Source organism: Triticum dicoccoides, chromosome 6A (assembly GCF_002162155.2).
Source record: "Triticum dicoccoides isolate Atlit2015 ecotype Zavitan chromosome 6A, WEW_v2.0, whole genome shotgun sequence".
Classification (NCBI taxonomy): domain Eukaryota; kingdom Viridiplantae; phylum Streptophyta; class Magnoliopsida; order Poales; family Poaceae; genus Triticum; species Triticum dicoccoides.
Window position 1 is genome coordinate 24,909,255 of NC_041390.1, and position 17,011 is coordinate 24,926,265.

A 17,011-nucleotide genomic window follows, 5' to 3' on the forward strand; every position below is an offset into this window, starting at 1 on the left:
GCCCCTGCGCCCATCCCTGCCGTCGCCCGCTCCCGCTCCGGTCGGCGCCCCATGGCCCCGTGCCTCGGTGCACCTCGTCTCCGCCCTTCCCTCCTCCCGCGGCCGCGCCACCGCGCCCGCCCGCGCGCCACTTGCCGCGTCGGCGCCATCCCTCGCCTCCGCCCGCCGTGGCCCCGGTTGGCCGCACCGGCGTGCCGCGCCGTTGGTGCCCCGGCGGCCTCGTCCCGCCCTGCGGGCGAGTGCTTGTTCGGGTGGCGCCCGTAACCGCACGCCCGCATAGGCTCCTTTGGCCCACTGACAAAGGGGCCCCACCCCAGAACGTTTAAAAAAGGAATTAAAAAATAAAAATAAATAAATATATTAGTTAAATAAATAAATAATAATTAAAATAATTAGAATATTAATTAATTAATTAATTAAGTTAATTAATCCTATTTAGATTAACCTAATCACTAATTAAATTAACTAATCTGTAATTAAACTAAAAAGAGAATGACAGGTGGGTCCCACTGGACCCACACGTCAGGTTGACCAGGTCAATGGTCAACGTTGACTGCTGACATCACTCTGATGTCATGCTGACGTCATCATTTACTATTCTGGATAATGTTGGATTAAATAATTAATTGAATTCCAGAAATTAATAAAATCTTTAGAAAATCATATCTTTTAATCCGTAACCCGGATTAAAATATTTTCAACATGAAAGTTGCTCAAAACGACGAGACGAACCCGGATGTGCAGTCTGTTCGTCCGCCACACACCCCTAACCTATCGAACCCGCAACTTTCCCCCTCCAGCTCCTCTGCCCGAAAACACGAAACACCGGGGATATTTTCCCGGATGTTTCCCCCCTAAACCGGCATCACCTCATACCACGTTAGGTCACACCTAGCATCGTTACTTGTCATGTCATGCTTCATTATGCATATGTTTACATGGTATTCATTGTTTCTTCCCCCTCTTCTCTCCCTTAGACTACGAGACCGACACTGCTGCTGCCCAGTTCGACTACGGAGTTGACGACCTCTCTCTCTTGCCAGAGCAACCAGGCAAGCCCCCCCTTGATCACCAGATATCGCCTATTCTACTCTATACTGCTTGCATTAGAGTAGTGTAGCATGTTACTGCTTTCTGTTATACCTATCCTGATGCATAGCCTGTCCTTGTTACTACTGTTGTTACCTTTACCTGCAATCCTATATGCTTAGTATAGGATGCTAGTATATTCATCTGTGGCCCTACATTCTTGTCCGTCAGCCATGCTATACTATCGCGCCGTGATCACTCAGGAGGTGATCACGGGTATATACTATATACTTTATACATGATACATGTGGAGACTAAAGTCGGGTCGGCTGGTGGAGCACCCGCGAGTTGATCTTTGTGGCGGAGCGACAGGGCAGGTTGAGACCGCCTAGGAGAGAGGTGGGCTTGGCCCTGTTCGGCGTTCGCGGATACTTAACACGCTTAACGAGATCTTGGTATTTGATCTGAGTTGGCTACGAGCCTATACGCACTAACCAACTACGTGGGAAAGATATGGGCACTCGGCGTCGTGGTATCAGCCGAAGCACTTCGTGACGCCAGCGACTGAGTGGCGCGCGCCGGATTGGAACTTAAGCCTGCTCTTGTATTAAGGGGGCTAGTTCTGCTTTCGGCCTCGTACGCAACGTGCAGGTGTGCTATGGGCGATGGGCCCAGACCCCTGTGCGCTTAGGTTTAGACCGGCGTGCTGGCCTCTCTGTTGAGCCTAGGTGGGGCTGCGACGTGTTGATCTTCCGTGGCCGGGCATGACCCAGGAAAGTGTGTCCGGCCAAATGGGATCAAGCGTGTTGGGTAAGTTGGTGCACCCCTGCAGGGAAGTTAATCTATTCGAATAGCCGTGATCTTCGGTAACAGGACGACTTGGAGTTGTACCTTGACCTTATGACAACTAGAACCGGATTCTTAATAAAACACACCCTTCCAAGTGCCAGATACAACCGGTGGTCGCTCTCTCTCAGGGATATGAGGAGGGGATCGCCGGGTAGGATTATTGCTATGTGATGTTACTTGGAGGACTTCAACCTACCCTCTTCTACCTGTTGCAAGACGGAGGTGACCAGAAGCGTAGTCTTCGATAAGACTAGCTATCCCCCTCTTATTCTGACATTCTGCAGTTCAGTCCACTGATATGGCCCTTTACACATATATCCATGCATATGTAGTGTAGATCCTTGCTTGCGAGTACTTTGGATGAGTACTCACGGTTGCTTTCTCCCCCCTTTTTCCCCCTTTCCTTTCTTTCTGGTTGTCGCAACCAGATTCTGGAGCCCTGGAGCCAGACGCCACCATCGACGATGATTCCTACTACACTGGAGGTGCCTACTGCTACGTGCGGGCTGCTGATGACGACCATGAGTAGTTTAGGAGGATCCCAGGCAGGAGGCCTGCGCCTCTTTCGATCTATATCCCAGTTTGTGCTAGCCTTCTTAAGGCAAACTTGTTTAACTTATGTCTGTACTCAGATATTGTTGCTTCCGCTGACTCGTCTATGATCGAGCACTTGTATTCGAGCCCTCGAGGCCCCTGGCTTGTATTATGATGCTTGTATGACTTATTTTATTTGTAGAGTTGTGTTGTGATATCTTCCTGTGAGTCCCTGATCTTGATCGTACACGTTTGCGTGTATGATTAGTGTACGATTAAGTGGGGGCGTCACACTGCTCCATTAACGCAAGCATCCAGGGGTTCGACTGCGTGGGCTGGAGCTCGGCTTGATTCACTTGCATGTCTTTTTTCCTTTGTGGGCAGGAGCTCAGCTTTGTGATCAGTCATTTAAAGTATTTGAGAAACTTGAAGGGAAGCACATGGCAAAGCCATAATTACCTTTTAGTTGTATTTCAAGTTGTAGGAAAGTTGAAATCAAACGGGAAAGCAGCTTTCTATTGTAGATATTTTATTAGTGGCTTGAAGACTTCCAACTCTGTTTGATGTTATAGAAATAGTGAGGTTATGCCACAATGCTGATAGACTTGGTACTTGTAGGATGGAGAGGAGAAGACTGAAAAGGATGTTGATATGAGGAATTCAAGGAAGTGGAAGAGGAAGAAAGTTCTGATGATGGTGATAATTAGGTTAGTACCTTAGAACTTTATATGCACTGAGGTTTTCTTTGGGGGTAGAAAATTGGGTTTTAAAAGGTTCGTCATTTTGGTAAAATTGTGTATTGTATGTGTGCTCCTTCGCATCAACATATATGAAATGGATAGACCAGCTAATGCATAACTTAGTTGTCATCCATATTGTCAAGTTTAACTCATATATTCTCGCTCTGCAGAATATCAAGTTTGACGACGATGATGATTGGAACCAAGAGGAGGAAGTACGTAAGTTTCCATCTATTCATATGGATGTTACCCTCGATGTACTGTGACCAAATATGTAATGCCTGGTTTGGTTTAATTATTTTCTTGTGTATCACTAGATAATCAGTTAACAAGTGTTGACCATGGTGCATTGATCTTATTTAGTTGTGGTTTTGTATGCCTCCCCCAGCTGCCACTAAAACCCACCAAAAAATTAGCAAGAAAATTGATGGTGGGAGCTAGCAATGCCAGCAGTGCCTCCTTTAGGATTACAAAATCGTTAATCCTATCTTCGCTTGCATGTGACTGATGGTGATGCTACACAAGTTCTGAAGGCAGTGCCCTCCCCTTCAGCAGGTAACACGGATATATTAAAAACATTTTCACTTTCTGACATATTAGTTCAATTTTTTTTTGCATAGTACCTAGCAAATTCAGAAAGTGCACAAACAGATCTCATCAATATTTTGTGTTTTGCTTGTTCAGTCTTTTGAGGTAACTTCTATTGTGCATTCCATTCTCTTCAGGAGATCTTGCTGGTTCTGCATGGCACAACTGGATTAAATATGCTACAGCAAGCGAAGGAGTTCAACGATGTAATTGCCACTCTGCTGTTCTGATGCTTGATTCATCAGCTATGTTTCTATTGGATACTAATAATGAGGGACTTTCTTGGGGTTCATACCAGGTTGTTGGAATCAAAGGATTCATCATAACGAAATTAGACGGGACTGCTCGTGTTGGCTGTGTGTTACGGGCGATTTCCAGTCCTTTATTATAACAAATACAAATTCCAGTCCTGGATCTTAAATATACGACAACTAAACTTGCTGACCTGAATCCCGTCTCAGGTGAGTGTTCATAGACGAACTTGGAGTTCCAGCCAAGTTTGTTGGCGTCGGCGAAGGGGTGGAAGATCTCCAACCTTTTGATTGAGAAGCATTTGTTGAAGCCATTTTCCCATAAATTTGACCCAGTTATTAGTGTTTCTCATGTAACAAGATTTTGGCTAACATGCTACTCTCTCGGTTTCTAAATATATGTCTTTTTAGGAATTCTAATATGGACTGCATACGAAGAAAAATGAGTGAATCTACACTCTAGAATATGTCTATATTTATCCGTATGTAGTCCATATTCAAATCACTAAGAAGACCTATATTTAGGAATGGAGGGAGTAGAACTTGGTAGAAACAATTTTTTCAACAATTACAGTTTTTTTGGTTCAGTCGTCGACTCGTCTGCCTGACTTGTTTCTGTCGTTGATCCTAACTATTCATACAGAAACAGAAGCAAGTACGGCCACAACCTCCAATACTACTACGACTGATGGCTATCCTCTACCCGTGAGTGTTATGCAAATTTGCGTAATTTAACTCCAGTGACATGGATCTCATTATGTGGTAATTTTGTTTATGTAGAAATTGATGCGCTGGAATTAGTAATCTGTTATCTTGTTTACAAGTGTGGTGACGCCGATTGTAGAAATTGGGCAATGTGGGATCTCCTATCCTCGTGCTGGTTTGATTTCGCTTTGTTCATCTGACTCAGGAATCATGAGGCTATTCATGTCCAACTGAACACAAGCCTTTTTTAATACTTTTTCAATATATGCTACTTATGCTTATCTATGCTGAAACTGCATCTGCAAGGCACGGTTTGTCCTGCGTTTCAGATCGATGCCGCTTTATTAATGGGTTGGGTTGCCAGTTTCAAGCCACTTAATTTTCGGGTTGCGATTGTTGTCAGTGTTTTTGAATAGTACAGATCAATGATCCTGCTTCTGTAGGTTCTGACCTGGTAGTATCATGTATGTACTCAACAAAATGTGAACTGTCTGTCATGGTAGTATTATGATTCCTGGCTACCATGGTAGTATTATCTGTAGTGTTGGCCAGCATGTTTATTTCACAATTTTACAAATATATCTTTTCTTCGTTTTGTGTTGGAAAGTTAAGCATGAACCATTTAGAAAATTCAACAATATGACTCATGCTCATCTCCATGTCAATGCTAGGAGGAGAAAAACTGCATTCAGAGGGTTACGGAATGGCAATGGGTGGGTTACCTCCCAGGAGCAGATGACTGGCATGGTTAGTGATCACTAGGCCATGAATCTCATGGATCGCATGATACAGGTACATCAAGGAAATTGTAATAAGTTCATGGCACAACATATAATTTAACGTTAGCTTTCTACATTAAATATCAGGAAAAATTTCTTGCAATTCATTTACATGATGGTCGGGAAATACCTGTTAAATGAATCTTAACAATAAACATTATAGTCGTCTACATTTAGTTTGCTTTTCTATTGCTGGGTAATCTTCTTATGCCATCATTTTCTTAGTATTTTTATGGTGCAGGTATCTGGTCCAGATCCGACGGAGACAAGCAAAATCGTGCCGCTTCTTCTTCTTTTGATTGTAAGTGAATCCTTTGATGACAGTGCTATTTTTTGTTGTATTAATACTGCATCTGATTCACACACTTCATCTATCCTTGTTTGAGAAATTGTGCATGTTTTTGCTTCATTGGTCCAGGAAAATCCAGGTGAAATCTTTCAGGAACTCAGGACGACACGCATTGATTATATTTCATTGTGATGGCCGTTGCCGCCACAGCTACTATGGGTACAAGCAACTTCTATTTCGCTCGTCGCCGGAAACCACCGCCCAGATCCATCTCTTCTCAACCATGCCGACGTGGTGGTCAGGGGCGCTTACAACTTGTGAGGGCCTGCGTTCTTGCTATTGATCCGTGATGGCATGGCCTCCCCGCGCCCTAGCCGCATTCTAGCTGATGGTTTGGGTCTGCCAGCGGAGGGAGAGGGGGACGACCTCTGTCGCTCCTTCTCTCTAGCCTCTTCATCTTGATGAAGCCGTAGGAGTGGAGGGGCACGCGCGTGATGGATCTGCTCCAAGCACCTCAAGCCACGCATCTTCAAGGTGATCACTTCATCCACATTCAATCTTAGTTCCCGCGTTTACTCCGAGGAGAGTTCAAAAGCAGCAGGAGCAGTTGTTCTACTGCTGGTCGGAGGGAGAGCTTGGCAAGGGAGATAGAGGGAGCTCTACAACCACAATCTTGGCATACAACCCGATGGCATCATGCCCACGTAAGCTTCTTCCATGTTCCAATTCTTGCACTTGATGGTCTTTTACTGTTAGAGCTTACGAAATCTTAGATGTTGCTGACAAAAGACCGAGATACACTATTTCAGACTATATATTATTCAGCAAGTACGTTCGCAAAAAATTTTGGTCTCAGCAGGTTGGTGTTCATGTACAGGTTGCCATATGAGAATATACTGCGTATTCGTCAAATCTCAGAACAAATGGTCCATTCCGATCATAACTATTCCAAAAGCATTGATAGGCTTTTTTAAACATCAAGATATCTGAATATTGATCTCAGCAGTGTCCAAAATCCAAATGGTTATGTTTGTTCAGATTTTCCTCATTTTTATGTTCTTTGAATTAAAGTAGTGCTTGAGGTTAATAATAAATGATTGTTGGTAACTTAACTAGCTCCTGAGAATAATTTGTGATATAGCTTGCTCCTATATTTGCCATTAACAATGTTGCTTGTGGAGAGTAATAAGGATCTATCTAGCTCATGTATGTATGAGCCTGAGATGGAGAGGACAACGGTTGTGGCTCCATTGATGATAGTGGTTGCGATGCAGAGCCGTATGAATGGACAGCAGGCAAGCCAAGCACTCCCTGGGAATCACCGTGATTCTGGAACGGGTGGCGGGTCCCTGCCCCTACCACCCATGAAGCTGACAACGATCACGTGGCCTCGTGCGGCGGCTGCGGAGGAGAGGGAGGCATGAGGGGGAGACTTGTAAGCGAGAACCCGCACAGAGGAGGAAGGAGACGCCTCAGGTGGAGATGATGACGATGGCCGTGCCTCCATCGCTGGCGGCGGTCATGACGTGCAGCTGCAGGACTAGACATCAGACAGGCGGAGTCGTTTCTGGGAGTTGCTTGCTTTGGTGGTGCTCTTGGGTTTACGATTTCAATATAATCCTATGTCGGAGTGGAAGGTTAATGTTATTTCTCTGATATCACAATGTATCTTCTTGGCTCAGGTATTGATAAAGTAGCATTGTCGCAGATGTATTTACTTAGTTTGATAAGATGGTGAAAATATCTGTAATTCAGACATGACAGAGAGTCAAATTTAAAAGTAGCTTTTATAGTCATAGCTAGCTTACTTTGGTTTACTTGGTCCATGTAGAGCTGGAATCTCGGAGCTACACTTTCAACCGGCTTGCTTTGAAAATCAAGTAAAATGAAAAGAATAGAGGTTTCAATTGTAGCAATAGTTTAGTAGTGCTACAGATCTGTGGAGCGGGCAAGAATTATTGGTCAACCTTATAGCTTCTTATAGCTTCTATTTGTCATCTAGATGTTGTACATCAGGTACAGATCTGTTTAAGAAGGATTGTTGTACATCAGGTACAACCTCTTATAGCTTCTATTTGTCATCTAGATGTTTAAGATGTTTGGTCTGATGATCTCCCTTCACATTTGCTTGTTTAAACAAACAAGAATTAAAGTTTACGGAATGTGAGAAAAATATATGCATAACTGGATCTGTGATTCGGTGAAGTTTTGAATGTGAAGGTGCATTCTTACAAATTTCCTGCTCATATTAGTTTAGCCCCTGGCTGCATTATACACATAGCATATTTAGATACTTTTGATTATAAAGATCTCTGACATGATCATATTGTTATTTTCAGCTTTTGGATTTGCATATAATGCTGACACCACATGGACTCTGAAGGAAGTTGTGCTAACTGCTAAGCTTTCCCTGCTTTTCCAGCTTGTGTGTTTCATTGATGGAGGAGGTATAAATCTGTTCCTTAAAGCGAGCAAATCAAAACAAAAATGCAGGAGGTATCCGACAACACTGACAAACGCTACACCATTCCACTTAGACCTGAGGGAAACATCAAAGGATGCCACCGGCAGCAGAGATCAACAAGTTCTTCACCGTCGGGGAGAAGGTGGAGGTCGAATGTTTCACCGTCAAGTGCAGACTTATCGTTCAGCTACAGTCACTTGATCATCGTCACAAACACCGCCACACTAAGAATTGTGCAGCTGCTCTACTTTCAGGTACAAAATTGGACATCATGTGAGGTGTTATGCTCAACCCCAGCCAGTTCGAAGGCAACACTGGTGGTGGTCCTCTGAGTATGCATATGACATAGAGTGGGCACTGCAATAATACATGCTAATAGGCGCAGTTTCATCTCGAGCAGACGAGCACTGCAATAGTACATGCTACTCTCAGCGACTACTAACGTGAAGTTGCACTCAGGCTCTCGCATATACTAAAGAGGTACTGTCGATAAGTATCACCATTTAGTTTTTTTACAGTCTATAGATTTATTTATATGAAAAATATTGATCTCAAGGATAACACTGTAGATTCCTCTATTCCTTCTGCTAATGTGACTGTAGCAACAGTCGCTCCCGTTCAAACTTTTTTTAGGGAAACTACAACATGCATTTTGCTCACCTGAACATTAAATTAAGGAATGCAGAAGGTTCGGGGCCTGTGCGAATTATTCAAATTTTATATTTGTGTGAATGGAGAAATGCCTAAATTAGGCGGCAGAGTATAATTTACGCTCGTGGTTGCAGTGCGGCTTTAGGACATCCTTAGCACGATAAGCGCAAACACCACCTTGGATTTGTCTGGTTGTTAACTTGTGTCATTAAACACATATATATTGTGCTCTGTCCATATGCTCTAGAGCAAACAAGAAATGATAGTGGACTGCAGTTTCTGGGGTATCACGCCCATTTAAACTGATGGTGCAAGTTCAGGTCGGCCTTCCTTTTTTCCTTCAGATCTTTCTGTTTTAAGAATTTTGCTATTATAATTATACTATTATATATTTATTTAGATATATGTTCAAATATTATTTTAGTTCACACGAAAATACAAAGGATGCAGGAGAAATCACAATTTCTCTCTTTCCTGATATCATTGTCTGAATTTGTTTACCATGTTTTCTCTATTTCCTTCCTTACAGCAGTGTCATCGATGGAACAAATAAAGTCTTGATAACTAGAAGGCCATTCCGATTCCAGTATGGTAAATATTCGATGGATGACAAAGGGTCCCGAGGGAGCTCGTTTGTGCTGACAACACTCAGCATATTCTGCAAATATCCTCTGAGTTCACCATCCATGAGTTGCAAGTCATGTTTTCTGGTGCTACAAGTATAAAAAGGTTCATGCTTTGTGGTATTAACCTTTTGTGCTGTTGTTCCAATACCTTTTGGAGTTTTGGCCTAAAAGGGCTCTCTGAAACACTGAGACAAACAAAGCTAAAATTTGGAGTATGATTAAGCAGTCCAGTCAGCGTTACTAATCCCCACTTGAGTTTGAGATTCTATGTATAGCAAAAAATATGTGCAGAATTTCATTTAAGTTTGAAAGCCAATCGATTCCATGCTTTGAGCTGGTAAGTGGTCCCTGTTCTGAATTGGTATTTGGATCCCAAACATAACTCCCTATGAACATATAAGGAAATTTTAGTTGTGAAACGACACTTGTTGTACATGCCATATTGCTATATGAGGGTGCTGCTATGTACATTTATAGATGCTTGCATTTGACTTCCGTTTTGATGTAACAATATACATGTAGTTCGTTGTCAATACTGTTGGGAGACCTTGTTAAAAGTTTATGTCGAACATTTAAAATTGGTTTTTCTTTTTTTTTTCTACTGAATTATATACCCTTGTACATGTGAAACCCTACAATTTCTTTATAGCATGGAGGAGTTCTCTGTGTTGCAGACCCTCAGCATATTCTACGAATATCGTCGAATTCACCATCCATGAGTGGCAAGTCATGTTTCCAATTTTCTGGTTTTATAAGTAAAAAAAATGTTCATATTCCATGGATGAGACCCTACAATGTATTTAGAACATTTGATCCACACGTCTAATTTTGAGCCATGGGTAGAACCATAATCATGAAAGGCGTCTCCATGAGTTGATGCCACACGATATGAGGGTACAAGGTAACTTTGATTGCATCTTCAAATCAATGAACCAAAAGGGAGTAAATAATAAATAGGGTTTGTTTAAAAAAATATCAATCAGGATACAATCTTTTTTGTGACTGTTATTAAAATTGACCATCAAGATGATATTTTTGTGTCTACATGATCATATTATGAGCCCGTAGCAACGCACGGGCACTCTACTAGTACCAAGTATGTGTCGTGGTTGATGGATTTTGGGGACGGTTTTTGTTGGTGGTTTGGGCAGCGATCTGACCGTCGCTGCGTGAAACTAACGGCTGGGATTCGACGTGGGAACCCATCTCAAATCGGGGGTGGGGCTACTAGTAGTAGTAGTACTAGTACAACGTGCTTGCTCCCCTCTTGTCTTCCTCACGAGTCACCCGTGAAGCAAACCGTCCGCCCCCGGATTCACCCCGTGACGCCGGCGCCGTGAGAACCCCTCCTCCGCCGTCTACCGGCCGGCGGTTCCCCCAGATCCGCCGTCGCGGAGATCGGTCTCGGCCGATCTCCATCCCCGTCGGCAGGTCCGTCGCTTCACGGTGGGCGTTACTAAGCCCGAAATCACTTCTTGGTTTCTATTTTTAGTTCACGACCATCCGGCGACGGTGATCTGAGATTGTTTCGTTGTAATTTGTTAGGAAGCTTAGCTGGGTAGGCGTAGCGCGCGCAGTCTAGTCATCCTAGTGTGCTACCAAGGTGAAATTTCGCTTCTGAATTTCTGATTCACCGGTGCTTGCTCATTCTTTTCCAGCAGGAACAGGGCACTCTGTCTGAACTGAAGCACCTGGACTATTTTTGGCAATAAAGGGGTCACAAAAAGCTCCCGGCTGATCTTCTTGACCGTGCCGCGACGATGAGGACACATGAGCGTGCTGCGAACTTGGCCCTTGCTGGTGTGTTCAATTTCTTGACAATTCAGTTATCAACCTGCCTGTCGCCTGATTTGCTAATTTGCAGTCCTCATTCATGTGTTTTATGACATTGTGCAGGTTTGAGCTTGGCGCCGCTGGTCATCAACGTGAACCCGAACCTGAATGTGATACTCACAGGGTGTCTTACCGTCTATGTGGGCTGTTACCGGTCTGTCAAGGCCACTCCACCCTCTGTGAGCAACATGTCCCTCTCTATCTATTCTCTCAATGTTGAGCTGCTAACCTAGATTGACACTAAATTCTTGCATATTACTCTGCTCAACTTATTATTAACTCTTTCCGTTTCTTCTTATGCAGGAGACGATGTCCAAGGAGCACGCGATGCGGTACCCTCTGGTGGGGAGTGCTATGCTTCTGTCTCTGTTCCTGCTGTTCAAGTTCCTCTCCAAGGACCTGGTCAATGCTGTTCTCACCGCCTACTTTTTCGTTCTTGGGATCGCCGCTCTCTGGTAATTCCAACTGTTCTTCAAATAGCTTTTCCGCATAGATATAAACACTTAAAACTGTAAATGTGAACTTACAGACATTTGTGTTGCCCTACTTCCTTATGCAGCGCAACGTTGCTTCCTTCCGTAAAGCGTTTTCTTCCAGAAGGGTGGAATGATAATGCCATCATTTGGCGTGCTCCGTATTTCCACTGTATGATCCCCGCCTTCATTTTGTTTGATGCTCACTTGCTTTGTGCTCTATATCCTGAAGCTCATGCCAGATTATACTGCAAAATTCATGTTACTAGTCTCTATCCTCACGCACTGTATATTCTTTTTCATCTCTAGTATTTCTAAGTTGCCATATATATACTTTACAATAATAATGTGCTAACCAAGAGTCCAAATACTGACGTATTGAGTACTCTAACTTGAACAGAGTTCAATAAAATTCAGCACTCATGCTTTTGTAGACCAGTAGTTCATTTTAGAGGTGAACAGCGAAACTGCCTGTACTTTATTTTGGCAACATGATATTGCTCAGTTGCTCTGCAAAAAACTGGGGTAATCAATTGGCATGTAAACATACATTTTTTGTGACAATGTTTCATTTGATATAGTGTGCCATTTTTCTTGGTGTACTGGAATCTCGGTACATCTGCAAGATCTGTGTTGCTTTTGTTGCTTCGTATGTAATAATATGACTCTTGTCTTGAGTTTTTATTAAATTCAGCCTTACCATATCTGACAAACACAACACAGATGCACCTTCTTGATGATATTAAAAGTTTACAAGATTGACTCTGATGATGATTTATGCTTGTTAACTTCATATTTCAGCGCTCTCGGTGGAGTTTACCAAGTCTCAAGTTGTTGCTTCAATCCCAGGATTTTTCTTTTGCGTATGGTATGTCATGAAGAAGCATTGGCTGGCCAACAATGTTTTGGGAGTTGCATTCTGTATTCAGGTGTGTCCTTACTTCTAGAGTTTTAAGGTCAATATGCCTTGCTAGAATAATTTTCCTCTCTATTTTTTACTTGTTCAACCTTAATACTCTAGTTCTTACCTTGCAGGGAATTGAGATGCTATCACTAGGATCGTTCAAAACTGGTGGTATTCTCTTGGTATGTGTTCACTCAAAGTTTGTAACGAGCTGAAACTTATGTATTCCTATTTTCTGCTGTTCTTGTAAACCTCTTTTATTATTTCAGCCACCTACATATCTTTCTCTTTCTCACCTCTCTGCTATCATAATCCTTACTTCGTGGAGCATGACATATATGTACAATATATATAATTTGGATAAAAATAGCATGACATGTATGTAGGGTAGATACAATTTGAAGTAGCTGATATTCTAGAATTTTTGCTAGCCTTTCTTTTCGCCGTCTTTCTAGAAAAGCAGTGTTATGCAGTGCTTGCTGGCCATATTGACGATCTGCAGTTTGCATCTCTTGATTGCACTTAGCATCGTAACAAATTGTCTAGCAGCTCACTAAATGCATAGCAGTGTTCTTGTCCTTATTTCCATGATTTGTTTGTATTATAGAATCGGCTTTCAGTGAATTACTTTTACTGTGGTGATATTCTGAATGATAGTTCTCGATTTTGGTTCCGTACTTCAGAAAAATTGGTTCCCACTGTTGGTATGGTATTGGCAGGCTAACTATCCATGATTGCCTTTTCTAGTATGTAGTCTGCGCTGCACTCATCCTCTTGCAAGTAGTATTGAACAGTGATCCTACTATCTAATGGATTGGATAATTTGGAAAGTTCAACTTGTTTACCACTTTACTGATATCCACAGATTTTCCTTTTTTTGCTTGTGCATGCCTTATAAAAATGTTAGTTTCAGTCATTTCGTCAGTCCTGTTGCTGCAGTTCCATATACTGTCACTGAATCCTTCTTTTATTATTCCTTAGTATTGTTTTGTGAATGGCTGCTCAATTTCCTCATCAATTTCAGGCTGGACTTTTTTTCTATGACATCTTCTGGGTTTTCTTCACTCCAGTTATGGTCAGTGTTGCTAAATCATTTGATGCCCCAATAAAGGTTAGTGTTTTCGCTCAGTGTATTCACTCTTTTATCCCCAACATTTTTTTTCCATTTTAGTTCATATATTTTTTCCTCGTTCTGTGTGTAGCTTCTATTTCCCACCGCAGATGCTGCACGCCCGTTCTCTATGCTTGGCCTTGGTGATATCGTAATACCAGGTTAGTGATAAACCTGTTTTGCTACCTGGACCTTGTATTATTTATTTAAAATCAATAAAAATACGCAGCAGAGTCCTGCTGTTTCACTCAAAATAAAATAAAGTGATAAACCTGTTGGCTAGTTTCGTCTCATATTCTAGCGATATTTGCAGTGATACTGGATTTGTTCTGGTTTGTGATTTAATAGTAATTCCAGCCACATTGTAAATGACAACTCTGTTCTAGTGATAAATGGAGAACTTCTAGCCAAACTGTCATAACAACAGTATTGTTGTTGATATAAGTGATGTTTGTTGTTGTTGTTATGGATAGGAGATCATGTATTTTGCTTGAAAACAGAAAAGCAACACCTGTTCAGACTTTGGTGACATGCTAGGCTGTTGTAATTCCACCACATGACTGGTTCCTTGTTCACTACAATTAGCAATTGCAAATAAAACTAATTTTTTGCTATCTTAGTGCATTCACTCCTTTGTCGTTCGCTGCGAATACGACCAATATATGCTCCAGGCCTGATATCAGGATTGTAGGTATGCAATAACAGCAGAAAGTAATTATGATTGGACTACTTCCAGTTGCACGCAGAAAATGCCAACTGAGGTGTGGTGTTTCTCAGATGGAGACAACCAAACTTAGCTTGAAACTACTATGTTGTATAATGACGATTTATGCTGTGGATTCTTGCTTTTTGTAGATCCTAATAACTAGACTGAATCAAATGTTTAACATGGATGCTCAGACAATTGATACATCCTCATTTCCCAGGAATGAGTTTGGTTTGTGAAAATGTTTTTACTGAAACGATGTATTAGACTCATATAGGGATGAAAATGGAGTGGAAAGTTTCCACTTTTTCAGAGGAAAAATGGAAACGGAGAGGAAATATGAAAACGGAAATGAAAATTTGCTAAACGGAAATGGAAATGAATTTTTTATGCGGAAACGGAAATAAAAACGGAACATTGTTTTCCGGTGGAACAGACATGGAAACGGAACTTTCCGTTTCCGTAAATATGGAATTTCCGTTTCTACAATAGGCCTATGGCTGCTTTGTAGCCTAACTACTGAACAACACACAATGACACAATGAGTAGAATGAGAAGAATGGTCATTCGATGACCAAATTTTACTACCACACACATGCTCAACTAGACCCTATACAGAATTGTCATGTACTACTACAATACTATCCTATGTTGCTATCACAACCATATTATTTTGTAGTCATGTTAAAAATTCCATAAATTTGTTTGTTTCTTGTCTATATTTCTCTATGATTCAAGGGGGTTTTAAGTTCTGGTCAACAAAACGTTTTGTTTCCGTGTTCGCTCTGTATTCGCTCCGTGTCTGTTTCCGGTAGTATTTGTTTTCGTATTCGTTTCCGGGGTTTCTGTATTCGTTTCCGCTTCTGCAAAAAAATATGAAAACAAATATGGTAGCACCCAGTTTCATCCGTTTCCGCACCGTTTTCATCCCTAGACTCATATCTATCAGTATAACCAAAATAAAAAGAGGTTTTTGATGCAACGCACCAAATACTTTCCCTAAGCAGTCCTCCATTATTCAATACTGAAAACACAAGCAGTGCCCTCCCATGTTTCCATAAGCATGTAACCTCTTAACGTATAAATGTACATCTAAATTTATATAATTCTGATTGCAGGCATCTTCGTCGCGCTCGCCCTGCGTTTCGACATCTCGCGAGGGATCAAGAGCCGCGGTTACTTCAACAGCGCGTTTCTGGGATACACAGCGGGTTTGACAGTAACAATAGTTGTGATGAACTGGTTCCGAGCCGCGCAGGTCAGTTCAATTGCTATTAATATATCCTCTCATCTTGTCGTTCTCTATATCCTCTAGTCTCTAGAATATTATTACCTATTTTGTTCTCTTCCTTTCGTTTCTGATGATACGCAGCCTGCTCTGTTATACATCGTTCCTGGCGTGATTGGCTTCGTCGCTGTGCACTGTCTATGGAACGGGGAAGTAAAACCGGTAATTAAGCTTGTTCCCCTCTGTCAGATATTATTTTTTTCGTTTCCTCATGTCCCATGTTCTTTGTTTCATCTTGTTTCTGAGCATATCATAGCTATAATGCACTGTCAAAACTGCGAGGCTTGTTGTTTCTGACTGTTTTACATTGCCAGCTGCTGGAGTTCAGCGAGGCGCAAGCTGAAGAGAAGGAAGAAGGTGGAGATCCCGATCATCAGAGCAAAAAGGCAGACTAGCGTTCGATATAGCTGTGCTCAGGTCTTTTTAGTCGGGAGAAGATGGCCAGAGGAGAATTTTCAATAGACCGGATGATCTCAAGAACCGAGAAATCCATTCGCATCATAGAACTTCTTTTTTTTTTCGAAAATTAATCTCTGTTTGGTTGTAGAAGATGGTAAAAGGTAACTTAGTTGCTAACTTGCTATGGGACTTGCAACAGCATCCAGTTCAGTGACATAGACATGAGTACATGGCTTTACCTGCTGCCATCCAGCATTCTGTTTTCTCACACCGACTTGTTCGTGATGCTGGCATCAAGGAATTATTTGGTCCTTATTATACCCTATATTCGGTGACATTTTCTAGATTTCGCTGCTAAATTTATTGGAAATATGTATGTATTCCAGTTGGATCATCATCAGTAAACTTGGCTGCATCACAAAGAATATTTACTTCTGTATCAAGGGCAGATTTGTCTGCCAAAGCATGTCGTGTTGTGAAGCAAATCTGACTGCCGAGGTCGCTGGCATTTCTGCCTTTCGCGCATGTGTATCTGGTCGAGCTTACCGAACCAGATGAGAGCAAGCATAGCGTAGATAAAAAGAACGGAGGGCAAATCTGTCCAAAGTAGAATGACAGGTGGGCCCAAACCTAAAAATAGAGAGGTGGATTCAGTTTGTGACATGCCATTTAAAGGCAAAGAAAAGCGTGAAATGTGTGTGGTTTTATCAAAGTCTAGAAAAATGAACGTATGGGTTTGCAGCTATTCTATGAACTGTCCTGTGAGCAGCTAAAGAACGAGTACTCCTTGCA

The 17,011-nt window shown here is 42.1% G+C and overlaps 1 protein-coding gene and 2 long non-coding RNA genes across 7 annotated transcripts in view; all 3 read left to right on the plus strand.

Annotated features, from left to right (window-relative positions):
* The window catches only part of LOC119319078, a 14,916-nt gene extending 10,818 nt beyond the window's left edge, over positions 1-4,098 (plus strand). The window contains exons 2-5 of one of the 2 annotated variants that reach the window (XR_005154343.1): positions 3,031-3,119; positions 3,323-3,707; positions 3,878-3,946; positions 4,039-4,098. This is a non-coding gene — a long non-coding RNA (uncharacterized LOC119319078). Of the gene's footprint in view, positions 1-2,972; positions 3,120-3,322; positions 3,708-3,877; positions 3,947-4,038 lie in introns of those variants that run through there. The other variant, XR_005154342.1, reaches the window with a different exon arrangement.
* A 459-nt stretch (positions 4,099-4,557) lies between these two features.
* On the plus strand, positions 4,558-6,878 carry LOC119319239. Its single transcript, XR_005154396.1, has 4 exons — positions 4,558-4,696; positions 5,368-5,488; positions 5,717-5,776; positions 5,894-6,878. It is a non-coding gene; the product is annotated as an uncharacterized LOC119319239 (long non-coding RNA).
* A 3,926-nt stretch (positions 6,879-10,804) lies between these two features.
* On the plus strand, positions 10,805-16,544 carry LOC119318765 (signal peptide peptidase 1-like). Of its 4 annotated transcripts, none has more exons than XM_037593360.1 (12): positions 10,805-10,936; positions 11,167-11,305; positions 11,402-11,517; positions 11,642-11,793; positions 11,898-11,983; positions 12,613-12,740; positions 12,847-12,897; positions 13,740-13,826; positions 13,918-13,987; positions 15,651-15,790; positions 15,905-15,982; positions 16,135-16,544. In XM_037593360.1, exons 2-12 carry the CDS (start codon positions 11,266-11,268, stop codon positions 16,213-16,215), a joined length of 1,029 nt encoding a protein of 342 aa, XP_037449257.1. In that variant the 5' UTR covers positions 10,805-10,936; positions 11,167-11,265; the 3' UTR covers positions 16,216-16,544. The 4 variants fall into 4 exon arrangements, with proteins under 4 accessions (XP_037449257.1, XP_037449256.1, XP_037449255.1 ...); XM_037593359.1 differs by having other exon boundaries at positions 10,815-10,936; positions 11,164-11,305; XM_037593358.1 differs by having other exon boundaries at positions 10,830-10,951; positions 11,164-11,305.
* Positions 16,545-17,011: the final 467 nt, after the last annotated feature.

Bases quoted from the DNA above. Each gene is read 5' to 3' on its own strand.
- LOC119318765 (XM_037593360.1), top strand. From the start codon at position 11,266: ATGAGGACACATGAGCGTGCTGCGAACTTGGCCCTTGCTG. The intron at 11,306-11,401 runs GTGTGTTCAATT...GACATTGTGCAG, and splicing joins TGCGAACTTGGCCCTTGCTG to GTTTGAGCTTGGCGCCGCTG. The intron at 12,741-12,846 runs GTGTGTCCTTAC...CTTACCTTGCAG, and splicing joins GAGTTGCATTCTGTATTCAG to GGAATTGAGATGCTATCACT.